General features: G+C 37.2%; 1 protein-coding gene across 1 annotated transcript; it reads right to left on the reverse strand.

The window, feature by feature from the left end:
- Positions 1-5,269: 5,269 nt before the first annotated feature.
- EMB1270 (Pentatricopeptide repeat (PPR) superfamily protein) lies at positions 5,270-12,722 on the reverse strand. The gene is made up of 4 exons (XM_086641151.1): positions 8,839-12,722; positions 8,533-8,733; positions 7,476-7,566; positions 5,270-6,777 (listed from the first exon to the last, which is right to left on the reverse strand). Exons 1-4 carry the CDS (start codon positions 12,480-12,482, stop codon positions 6,226-6,228), a joined length of 4,488 nt encoding a protein of 1,495 aa, XP_086497277.1. The 5' UTR covers positions 12,483-12,722; the 3' UTR covers positions 5,270-6,225.
- Positions 12,723-12,943: the final 221 nt, after the last annotated feature.

A 12,943-nucleotide genomic window follows, 5' to 3' on the forward strand; every position in this document is an offset into this window, starting at 1 on the left:
TACTCTAACTGTCTTTAGTGTCGTAGAGGTTCCCAAGTTCTTTGCAGGTTTCGCCCCTAGCTCGTGAGAAGCAAGTATGAGATTCAACAAAACAGTCTCTCATCCTGAATGATACCAAAAGGACAAATTTTGGGATCATCAGTTTCAATGATATCTTCCCGGATACTCAAAAACATTCATAACGTGTTTGATGATTTATGCACTTAAAAGTATTCATGTCCCTTTATTTTTCCCTCAAATTGGATGAGATGGTTTAGACGAGCTTCATTGATTTCCAGAAACAAGTTTCTCTTGTGAATAATTGCATTCTTTTAGGGAAAGAACATTCTGATCATTTCTTTTCTTATAACAAAATTTAAAGAAGAAATTTAAAACTTTAAAGAAGAAACTGGAAGTTTTTAATTGATTTTTAAACAAAAAAATTATCGACGAACAAGACAAACACCACTAACCGATCGACAAAGGTACCCGGTGCTTCCAGAGTAAATAAAGTTTATAGAGTTGGATATTTAGAAGGGATATTTAGCGTTAGGGTCAAAGATAAGTACCGCCATTAGCATTTGGGTCAAGAATTCACAGACTAACCGTTGGCCCAGTTGACTAAAGGTGATCGTTGACGATCGTTAGTTTGTGATCCAGATGCTAATGTCAGTACATTTTCATTGACCCTAACGCTAACTTTACCTTTTAATCATTGGAACATAGGCGTCTTAAGGAAAATTGGTGACAGATGTTTCGGTTTCAAGGGTGTACACATTTTGACGAAGAACTTATCAGATTTGAGAATTTGTCACACATGGATCGTTAGCGCTGCGAAAGACACGAACCCTGACCGAAGAACCCACCAGTAGAGAGTCATGGACACCAACTACCTACCGGTGGTAAACGATAAGTTGTGTTAGCATAAGATACTCCAAATTGATCAACTGCTTAGCATACGCCCCTTCAATATATCAAGGAAATAGTCGTAAGAACTCGTCCGATGAGATTCAAAGAGGGCAACTGTATCAAACGATCAGGAAGAAAATAAAGTCCATGTGATATTTGTGAAAAATATTTTGGAAAGTATGAAGAGTTCCATGATAAGAAAGACGAGTACCATTAAAAATTGTAGGGAAAATAATCTCATATTTCGAGGCACTGGTACAACAATTTTTGCATCTGAAAGACGCAACGATTTGAGGACACAAATTAAGTGGCAGAATAAAGCATGTTTCCTCTATGACCGACATATTGAATTCGATAAACACTTACATTTTTTAAATACATTGCAGTTTTGTTTGATTGGTCATTATGCTTTTATTTTGGCATTACAATTTACTTCTGAGATATTTAGTGGTAGGGAAAACGTAAAATTCCCACATTAAAATTTGGGTCACAGACTAACGGTTGTTAACGACCGTCTCTAGTCAACTGTTAATTTGTAATCCAGACCCTATAACGGACAAACTCTTGACCCCTGGCTGTAGTCAGGGAGATATAAATTGGATAAAAGGAAAGACTTAAAATAACAGTGAAGGTAGCTAGGTGGTTGTGGCCATGCTCTATCACACAATGGCTCACTAGTTCAAACCTCTAGTCCCTCATTTTCAATTTTAATTTCTTTTTCTTAAATAATTCTGGACTGGCCTTTATTTATATATATTTTTCCTTATGTCCCAAGTAATGCTCCAACCTAACTCTTTTTTTTTACCATCTTTTTGTGCTAGAGTCAAGTTTTACCCCCTTTTATAGGTTCATCCAAGTTAAGTTTCAGATAATTCTTTGTCCTCAAATTACCAATGATCACATACATTGTAAAATTTTAAGGTCAATTCTTCTTAAGTTCTTTATGTTTGAACTTTGAACTATTAACGAAATTTTACACATTCGAACCAAAAATTGTTTTGTAAATATTACTTCTAGGTTTAGAAATGAAATATTTTCTCTCTAAGTACTTTTAGGCTAGTCCGGGGTAACTTTATATCCTGGCTCCGCCATTGTTTGTAGGAGTATTTTAGTTATACATTGAAGCTATTTAGTATTTATAAGTAGGGGGTTTCTCTGTCTAGATTATGTTTGGGTCTTTTTCACCTCAAAACCCCACCACTAACCCTACGGCCACCACCACCACAATCACCAACAATCGCCCATCACAAAAACTAAGTCTAAACCACTAGTAAGGAAGTTCATTATTGTTACATTAATTGATGCAGTGTTGTAATCATCACTGCAGTGAATTTGAGGCACTGAGAAAGGATGGTCCATTAGAACTTTAGAGTTAAGTTTGAGTAAGCTCAAGTGGATCATATTGGGACTCAAAGTGAGTATACCTGCACATATAAATGAAATATGTGTGGTGTAATGAGTAGTCCATGTCAAATGAGAACCCTTTCTTTTTCAATGTGGGACTAAAGTCTTACTCCTAAATAATGCACTTAATTGAGATTATTGAGTAGCTTTTATAGAGATTCCTAACCAAGTGGAAACTGCATGTTGGGGCAAAATGTTTAGGATTTTCTTTTACCCCTTCCATTTTTTTTTCCGAAGACTCTTCTCTATTGTTAACACTTCACTCTTAGTGAAGATTTATATTAATTGATGTGGAGTATAGAAAAAACAGATAAAGCAAAAAGGAGAAACTAATATGCTTAAAGAAAGATATCGCCTTCCCCCTTCACCCTTTCATCGTCATCATCAAACGCCATGGACCTCCATTGACTAAAACGAAAAAGATGCTTAAAGCGACAAGACTTTTTTTGATCCTTCAAGAATGAGCATGTAGATTCATTTTGAAAAAAAACAAAAAAAGTGGAATTGGAGTTTTACACCAACAAAACTCCAGCCACTTGCAAAATTCAAACATTGTGAGCAAATCACAATTCCGTCAACTAAGGATGAGATGATATAAACTCCCACCCCTTCGAGAGAAGTTTTAAATATAAAAAATGAACGAATTGGATATGACAATTTAGGAAGTCTAGTAGTCTCATCTATCAAGCTTATAAACACATAATACCAGAAGAATCGAGAATGTAGTGAAGACGTGAAGTGGTGCAATATAATAACTTTATGTTACTTGTAGGAGGCATAATATAGATATTATCATAGTTACACATGGGATGCTACTACACGCAAATTAAGGACCACTAGTTGGGCAACTTATGCTTCTTCAAGTAGTTGCTTTTCTTTGACACTGACTTCAATAATGTGCTTTGATAGCCTAACACCACCAAACCATCTTAACCTCATTTTCCACCTCAATGCTCACCAAAATTCCATTTTACCAGCTAATGTCAAGTTTACAGACGTTTGTCAGCAATTTTAGACTGGAGTTGTTACCAAGTTAGTTTCCACCTTCTGATTCAGACACAATTTACAAGTTTTGCCTACATAATACTAAAAGTCATTGACTACTAAGACAATTTCATTAATAAGGGGACGTTAATTAGTCAATGATGTTGACCGTGGTCAAATCATGATACAGAATTGGGTAACTAAACATCCACTAGATGTTGGTTTAAATTAACCTAGAAATGTTGGAACGAATGGGCCACATAGAGTGGTACTTATTGAAGCTATGAAGTGATATTCTAACAGACAAAAGTCGATCATCGACCGTTGAATAGAAAACTGAGGGTGATAGATCTACTTGTAATCTAGTAGTGTCCAAAAGTCACTTGAGATGTTAGTGGGACAAACATCTTTCTTTATTTAAAAGCTGTTTGTTCTTATGAAAAAAAAAAAAAAGAGAAACACCTTTTCTTGTTTTTTTTTTGATGAAAATCACCTTTTCTTGTTGCTATTTTTTTTTTTGCTTTCTCAAATATGGAAGAATTGAAGAATTTTACCATAAAAATCACCAAACCTTATCCTTTTTTCATGTGGTTAGTTTTGGACCACATGTTGTTTAAGTAGATTACGTCACAAGAACATTCCCTAAATCCTGCTTCACAATTCAAGTCTATGAGAAAGAGTTATGATTGTACTGTGACCCGTTTGTTTATTTAACCAAAATTTCTTTTCATTTTTGTGATACGTTCCCTATGGGCTAATGAATACTAAGTAAAACTCGGGACGAGTAATCCAGTTTCGCACATAAATCACTACGTACATGTGTTGATATGCAAGAAAATCAAGTGGGGAACTTTCTGGACACTTCCAAGAAAGTTGAACGGTCTAATTTTTAGCTCCATCAGATTCCGCACATAATGTCGAAATGGCACGTCTCAACTGAAGGATTCAAGTTACCACAATGGTTTATGTCTTGAGTTTCGAATTGGTTCCTAATCTAACCGTAAGAAGAAATTATATATTTTTTTTTATCTTCTTTGGAGTTTCTTCATATGTGGTCACTTGTTGGACTCCAAGATTTGTAGTTGTAGGCCCACAAATACTGTCTACTGATCCAATTCATAATGTTGGGAATAAAGTATGGGGGTTTCTCATCTTCTTTGGATTTCTTCCACTCAGTTGTTGTTTATTGCTTTTCCTTTTTGAGTGTATTATGGATAGGATGATGAAAAGATAAAATGTGAATTAGGCAGCCTTGATTCTGCCACACTTCACATGGTCTTTCTTGCTTTAATGGAGTTTAGTTTGGATGTGGCCTAGTAGAAAGTAAAATATGGATCCCAACCCCATGTGCAAAATTGGTAAAAGTTGGTTAAACTGCAATGATTCATTGCCTATGAAAGTGAGATTTCACCAGCTACAATCATTTGGAGATCATTTAGGACCTGAGAAGAGAATGGGGTCTGACTTCTTGAAATCCAACCTGTGACTGTTTCAGATGGGCTCCAAACTCTGTTGGAAGCTTCTCTTGATGTCAAAATAAATATGTATAACCCACACAACAAATACAAGTACATAAGAAAATTTGAAATTGTTTCTCCAGCATTGATGATGTTCGAACGAAGAACAAACAACCAAGAAAATTAATAAAGAAAGTAAACAATCGCACAGAACACAAGATATTTACGTAGTTTAGTCGATGTGACCTACTCCACGGCAAACAATGACACAATGATTTCAAACAAGTTGCAAAGTTATCTCTAGCGTTTCAGTTTATATAGCTCACTGAAAACCTAATCCCACCGCATCTTTATATAGCTCACTGAAAACCTAATCCCACCGCATCTTTTACATAGATAACCGCCCTAATAAGACTAGGACAAACATAAGCCAAAATGGGTCGGGCTAAACATTTCGTTCAGGTGCAAACCGGGTTAGATATGGACCCATATTTGAGACACTTTCAACAGATAATATCAAGATAAGAGACAAGTTGTATATCACCGAATTTAGTTCATTATGGCTCATGAAATGAATGTCATTACAACCTACGGAGAGATGTTTCCTGCATCATTTACAAAAGGCGACTAATAGCAAGAAAATCAAGACTCCGGATGTATAATAGAGTTTGAAGCATAACATATCATAAGATAATAAATTGATTAAGGTTAGTGATAAAACAAATAAGTAGTAATCAGAATTTTCTTCAGCCCAGAACGTATACGAATATGAACGTTGAATTGATACTCTAAATATCTCGAAGTTGTTTAAACATAAACACATTCACAAAAATTCATCCCTTATATGGTTCGACCACCCCTTTATATAGGTGATTCCTTTCATCCTAATTTGTTTCTAGTTGAACTATATATCAAACCAGTTCAGCATATGTATAGATATTTGTCGGATAACTTTGACCTTCTAATTTTATCTCACATCTGAAGATTTGATGCTGCAGCGAGAAATCAGTTGTGGGTAATAGAAACAATCAAGGTTCCCTTCCTTGTACGTTCAAAATACTAATGTCAATTCTTCATCATCCAACCCATTCTGCACCAAAGCAAAGAATCATTGAATTCCAAGAAACAAGATCTCTTTCGGACATCTGATCGCGAACTCCAAACTCAGCCTCGACTGGGAAACCACAGTTAGCGCAGAATGAAAGATGACAATGTCAAGAGTGAGCTTGTCCAACTGCAGAACTCGAAGAAAAAGGTCGAGAGCGTCATCAAAGCAGCAATTCTTCATAAACCCACACATCGTGGTGTTCCGAACTCCAGCACTGACCATTACTTTAGCAAACACTAGGAAATTAAGTAAAACAAAGCCCAACCGATTGGAATGCTCATCTGATAGACAACTGAAGAGAGTGACTTGCTCCAACGAGTGAGTGAAGAAATGTCATATTGGGCTTCATATACGCTAGTAGATCTCTTCTTCTGATGCGGTAATTTATTTCAGAGCCTTTTGTTTCTTTCTGATATTACCAGGGTTTGGTTGTTCTCTTCTGACAAATTTTCTCACGGATTTCTTACTTGATTTCATAAGGACGCCCTTTTCCTTCATCTTTTCCAGCTTCTCCATCCTCCCATCTATATCTGCTTGAATAGCTTTTTCTCTTCTCTCATCTGACAATAAAGCCAACCTCGCAAACTTCTTTGGCCTCACATTTCCCAATCGCTCATTTATTTCCTTGAGTACAGGAACAAGGCCACTTCTCATGAAATATCCTTCATTTAGCTGCATTGTATTATACTCGGGCAGAGAAGGGGCATCTTTCAACTCAAGATCCAAGCAAAATGGAGAGTCTTTCAACCACATCCTAAGCGAATGGCCTTTTGCTATAAGGAGCCCACTTCGTGTTTTACATGGAAGGAATGGGGACCCCATCTCCCAAAGGTATGCCTTCAGTGTATTGTTTAGGGAAACCATGTTGTACTCCGCTGTACCTGTTATCAGAACAACCGATTTCGAGGATTCAGGGGAACCCTGTAACGATGCATCCTGTGACAATAATAAAAGCACTAATTAAATAGAAGTTTCAAACTTGAATAATTGAAGTGAGAATCCGGAAGTCACATTCAGAGCATCACAAAGATTAGTTTCAGCACCAATGGGAATTGAAATAGATTTTAACATGAACAAATCACAACTTGGCCTACCTACAAACTATGGCAATACTGAATTAGATCCACTTTTTCCCAGTTGATTAATGTCGGTTTACAAATTTCTAGTCACCGGACAATGCTGTAATTGTCATTGATCAAGCCGGAAATCCAAAAGGAACCCGAGTTTTTGGTCCGATAGCTCGGGAGTTGAGACAGTTGAATGGTTTTAGATATTTTATGTATATTTATATATATTATAGTTTCAGTTTCAAAAAGACTATGACAGCTGTAGCTCTTCAGCATTGGCTTAAGCTGCCAACAGAGAACACATCCCTAACGCACATGACATAGTAGAGTCAAATTTTAGTATTTTATACTAGGACAGGAAATAAGGCAGGAAAGTCGTTACCAGGTTACCAGAGGTCCACAAGTTTACCCAGTTACTAGGATTCAAGTATTCAACTTCATATACGCAACACAAAAACATACGAGAAAGGGAATCAATCCAAGCCACAGATTCATGAAAGGTAGTACTAGAGTGCCAAATAGATAAACTTAAGAAATATAAAAGAGAAGAAGAGAAAGATAAGTTGCCTGCATGTGATCGAGCCACAATGTAAGACCAACCAGAGCAGCACCCGGGGACAGCTTTCTAAAATCAGCTCCCCAGTCTTTTTCAGATACCCTGCTTAAAGGATCAGGAGGTACGTTAGTTGATCATTGCACCAACAGTGTTGCAGTTTGCGCAAGCAAATATGACCATACTGAATTGTTTATCTCTATTCATAATAACATTCATGTGGAAAAGTACTGGTTCTTGGATGTTGATGGTTTATCGGCAACTTCTCCGTCCAAAATATCGGTCTTAGATGGAAATAGTTTCGTGGAGGGTTACTAGCTCTTTCATTCATTTCCTGAAAGGAGTTTAACTCTGTAACTTGGCCAGACCCCATTTTTTTTTTAAAACTCCACTCTTGTTTCTTGTTTAGGAATCATCGAACTCCAAGTTACTTATAAAATCAACCGTCAACAGAAGGTTTCATAGTTGTGGAATCCATACATAATTTGCAATTATCTTTCACACTAGTTATGAAGATTGTCAATAATTTCTTCAAAAAGAAAAGGTTGTCAATCATGACTTCCAGTCATAGGTTTGAGACAACGAGATTATGAACTGAGTCATATGCTAGTAACAGAAGAAATTTCATAGAATATCTGTACATGGATCTGATTATCATGATACGAAACCTTGAGAGAAACCTAACATCAACAGGTAACTTAACTCTTATTAATTATTAAACAAAGATGTGTCAGTACAGTAATACAGGAGAAAACTTACAATCAGCAAAAAGTCTCTTGATCGTGGAACCAATATGAATTTTCATGTTTTGTCTCCTATTACTAACATATGTTTTTGAAGGTTCCCAACAGTAACTCTGAGTCATTTGGGTTTTGAAGGAGTGAGGTCATAACTAATCACTACGAGAACAAAATTAAATCTGATCCGCAGAATTGTTAATTCTTAAGGAAGTCTAAATTCTTTCACAGCTCATATTCAGGTTGAAATGATTAAAATACTTACTGCAGACTTCAAACCCATAATATATATAAACTGAAGAAGAGCTCAATTACTTAAGTTGAAGAAGGCTACCTGAAAATATCAGGGTGATAAACACTTTTTTTGATTGCTAGCTGTAAAACCCATGAGGCAGTGGCACGGCGTTCAAATGCCCACAGTAGATCTTCCAAAGCATTCACAAAATTAAATGCAGCATTATCTTCCAAAGGCCCTAATTGCTCAAGTAGATTATCTACCTCAACAACCAATGATTCCTCTTTCCCTGTCAACAATCTGCAAAAGTATAATCTCATCTGAGAATATATATACAAATGAAAAAGGATGACAGCATTATTTCTTGGAGATTTTGATAACTAGTTCCGTTATACTAATGGCTACCTGTGTGGAAGATCAAATCCACTATCACAAAGTACATTTAGGAGGACCATGGCTCCATCCAAACGCTGAGACAAACTTGCTGCTCTAATAAAGCATGTCCAGATTCTATGGTCTGGCTCAAGACCATCCTTCTTCATCTGAAGAAACGTTTGAATACCTGATTTATGGTCCCCTTTCTTGAAATATGCATCAATAACAGAGCTATAAGGTAATGTAGTCAGATTTAAATGCAAATTTTTCAAATTATTAAGCACATTTTCAGCCTCCTTAGGTTGTCCTGCACTGCTATATGAGACCATAAGCAAGTGCATTGTGGCAATAGTAGGTTCCACGCCATCCTGTTTCATCAGTATTAGTAGATTTTCAGCTTTTACATGATAGGCAGCATCTCTATACATCTTCATCATGGTATGATACACCGAGCGGTCCAATTTGAAGCCTTTCAATCGCATCTCATCGAAGAGATTTTCTGCTTGCTCCAATAGTTGCTGCTTGCCACATGCTGAGATCAGGCTTTTGTAGGTGTCCAATTTAGGAGTTAATCCTTCTTTTTCCATATTCTGCAACAGAGATAATCCTTCTTCTGGTCTGAGATCTCTAGAGTACATCAATATTAAGGTGTTATAAGTATCCTCGTCTGGTTTAAATCCTGCTTCTTTAATAGACTGGTATACAGTACTTGTCTTGTTGAAGTCCCCTATCCCCGTGTACATTTTAAGAAGAGAGTTAAAGACTGAAAGGTCAGGCTTAAATCCAGCTTCTTCCATCTCCATGATCATGGCCTCGACATCCCTCACTCGTTTTCCTCGGCAAAGTAATCCTATCATACTCCTATAAAGATGCATGGTTGGTAGATATCCAGCTGCTTTCATGCCACTGTATATCTTTTTAACCTCAAATATGTTTCTTGCTCTTGCAAAAGCATCAAGCATCAGAAGAATCGAACTTTTACTTATCTTAAAACCCATATCTTGCAACTCTTCAATAACCACATAAAGCTCATCCAACCGCCCATCAACAATCAAAGCTTGCATTAGGCCGTTGACAGAATCAACAGTAGGAGAAGGACCATCTCTCATCATCGTGTTAAAAACTGCACGTGCCTGTTCGTAACGACCATTGGAAGCGTAAGCATTTATTAAAGCATTCCATAGTTTCCTATCGACTATAGGATAGTTCAATCTGAGTTTTCCCACTACGCTTTCTGCCTTGTGACATAGCTTTGAATCTCCATATGCTTCAATTAATTCAACATACACAGAAAAGTCACCGCGTATGACACCCAGGTATTCAGCCTGATCAATCAAATAATGAGCAGTTTCAGGGAAGCCTAATTTACAGTATGTATGAACTAGACTCTGGTAAAGATTCTGAGAAGGTTTCACACCATAGAATTTCATGTCACTGTATATCTGAGACGCCTGTTCAAACAATTCAGTCTGAACACAGCCTTGTATTAGAGACTCATAGACAGAACAACCCCCATTGAACGAACCAAATCTTCTCATTTTATTGTATTCCTCCATTGCAGCATCTAATTGATGATCCTTGCAAAACATTAGGATCAAAGCTTCAGTTATCAGATGATCGAATCTGGGAGCACACCCCCTTAGAGCATCAAGCAAAGCATGGGCATCCTCTTGCCTGCCTGATGAACTAGATGAAGTAAGAACAGACAACAAAGTTTCATGATCTGGTTCATAACCTCGACTAACAGCCAATGTCAACATTTTAGTAGCATACTCGTGACATTCCCCTTTAATTAGAAGAGATGAAATAATCTGCGGGCTCATTCCACATACCTCTTCCATATCCTTAACCAGTCTCTCAACATAGTTTTCTTTCTTCTCCTTTGCTAGAGCTCGGATCATGACCTCGTAGAGCCCTTGATCAGGCTTAGAACCATCACGCACCATCTTCTCATACAGCTCCATACCCTTCTTTATCTCACTAAACCTAAAAAATATATCCAACATGACGGAGTACGCGAGAAGGTCTGGTTTAATTCCAGATCTCAGCATACAATTGAAGGTCTCTTCAGCCTCTACCCTCATCCCAGCCTTCGCATATCCACAAATTAAAGCACTGAAAGTTCGCAAAGTGGGTTTCACTCCAGTATTTAACATCTCTGACATAACATTTGCGGCTTCCGAAATCCTATTTGCTTTCCCAAGTGAATCAATCAAAACAGTATAAGTAACCGCATCAGGGTTGCATCCTGAAGATTTCATATCCATGTATGTCTTCAATGCCAAATCATGCTCTCCGAACTTCCCATGCATGTGAATGATGGTATTAAATGTCATCTCATCCTTAGCAAATCCAGCTCCAACCATCTCCTCACAAATCTCTCTCACCTTTTCTACATTCCCCTCCCTGGCAAATGCATAGAGCAGAGAGTTGTAAGTAACAGCATCTGCAAAAAATCCTTTCGACCCAAGTTCCTTAAAAAGTCGTTCTGCCTCTCTTGCCATTTCACAACGTCCAAAAACTGAGATCATAGCATTATAAGTCCAAAGATCAGGTTGACAGTTCGATGCTTGCAGATCATTGTAAACTTGCACTGCCTCATCCAAATTGGACCCACGAGAACAAGAGCTAATTAGAGTGTTATAAGTGATTATATCTGGTCTTAGACCTGATTTTTTAACTTCATTGAGGAGTTTGATTGCCAACCCAGCTGACATAGAACCTGATTTTGCCCGGGCATTGATCAAAGTATTGAAACTAACAAGGTCTGGCTCACAACCTCGCTCCTTCATCAAATTGAGCAGTTCTTGGACCTTCAAGAACTGCCCTTTTCGCGAGTAAACACCCATCATTGAATTATAAACTTGAACAGTATCCCCAACTCCAGGTTCTGCCCTGGAAAAAATCTCTACAGCTAAACTCTCTTGATTTGCCTTACCAAGAACTGCCAAGATAGTAGCTAGCATCCTAGCATTAGGGGAATACCAATGGCGAAGATTCAACCACTCGTAAATCTCCAAAGCCCGATTCCAACTCGTTTGACCAACCCATTTCACAACAAAACAAAAATCAGTTGGAGTCATTTGAACAGCCCTGTCATCCAAGACATCAGCAACAAACTCATCCGGTTTCAATCGAAGTATCTTATCGGTAAAATATTGAACCCTTTGTCTCCAATCTTTAGCCCTCTTAAGAGCTAATTTGGTCATTTTCTTAGCCCTAGTTTTACTAGGTCTACCCAAAACTTCAAGTCCTTCATCATTGTTCATCTCTGATGAATCTAGGGTTAGGGTTTGTGAGTTTTTCTCTATAACATCAGTATCTATAACAAAGTCTTGGGGCAAAGGAGGTGAAACAATAGACTGAGGGTTTTCAGGTAATATCTGTACATCATCTTTGAGTTTCAGATGAGGCCATCTTGTTGATGGAGAAGCTCTGCTATAACTAAATTTCCTAGGTTTTTGATCTTCACAGATATTACTAGTACTAGGGTTACTAGTAGTTGTAGTAGTAGAAGTAGAAGAAGAAGAAGATGTAGAGAGAGAAAATGATGAAATTGAAGAATGTCTTCTATTACGAATCCTTTTAATAGTATAAGTTTTGGTATTACCTGGATGAAGATTACTGGGAAGAGAAGGGATTGTTGAGAAAGTTAGAACTCCTGTGCTCTGCATAATTAGGGTTTTAATTATCTTTGGTCAAGCTCGAATCCACTCTCGTCACTTGGAGCTCTATTGTTATTTTCTGTAGGTCAGTAAGAAAGAGAGAGAGAAGTTTGATTATCAAGATTCAAGCGGGAATACTTAACGGCCACAAAAAGTGAGATTAGGCTATTCCTTTTGGACAGACTAACATTCTTTACCAAATTCCCTTTGGCCTCTGTTTGGATACACATATAGCGTTGATGTTGCATTATCACAGGGTTGTTATATTTGTTTATATAGTTATAACACTATAACTAACTGAAAGCGGCCGGAATGTAGTTTTGTTTATGATCCAAGGATGTAGTTGTTGATGTTGTTTATCCACGCTTGTTATATTTGTTTATAGATATTATTTTTATTGAAATCCATTGTTTTTGTTCTCATATTTATTTCGATACACTACTGAGTGAATGAAATTTTAACAAAGATTG

This window comes from Eschscholzia californica, unplaced genomic scaffold (assembly GCF_041429995.1).
Source record: "Eschscholzia californica isolate CP2 unplaced genomic scaffold, dmEscCali1.0.p SCAF_5, whole genome shotgun sequence".
NCBI classification, from domain to species: Eukaryota; Viridiplantae; Streptophyta; class Magnoliopsida; order Ranunculales; family Papaveraceae; genus Eschscholzia; species Eschscholzia californica.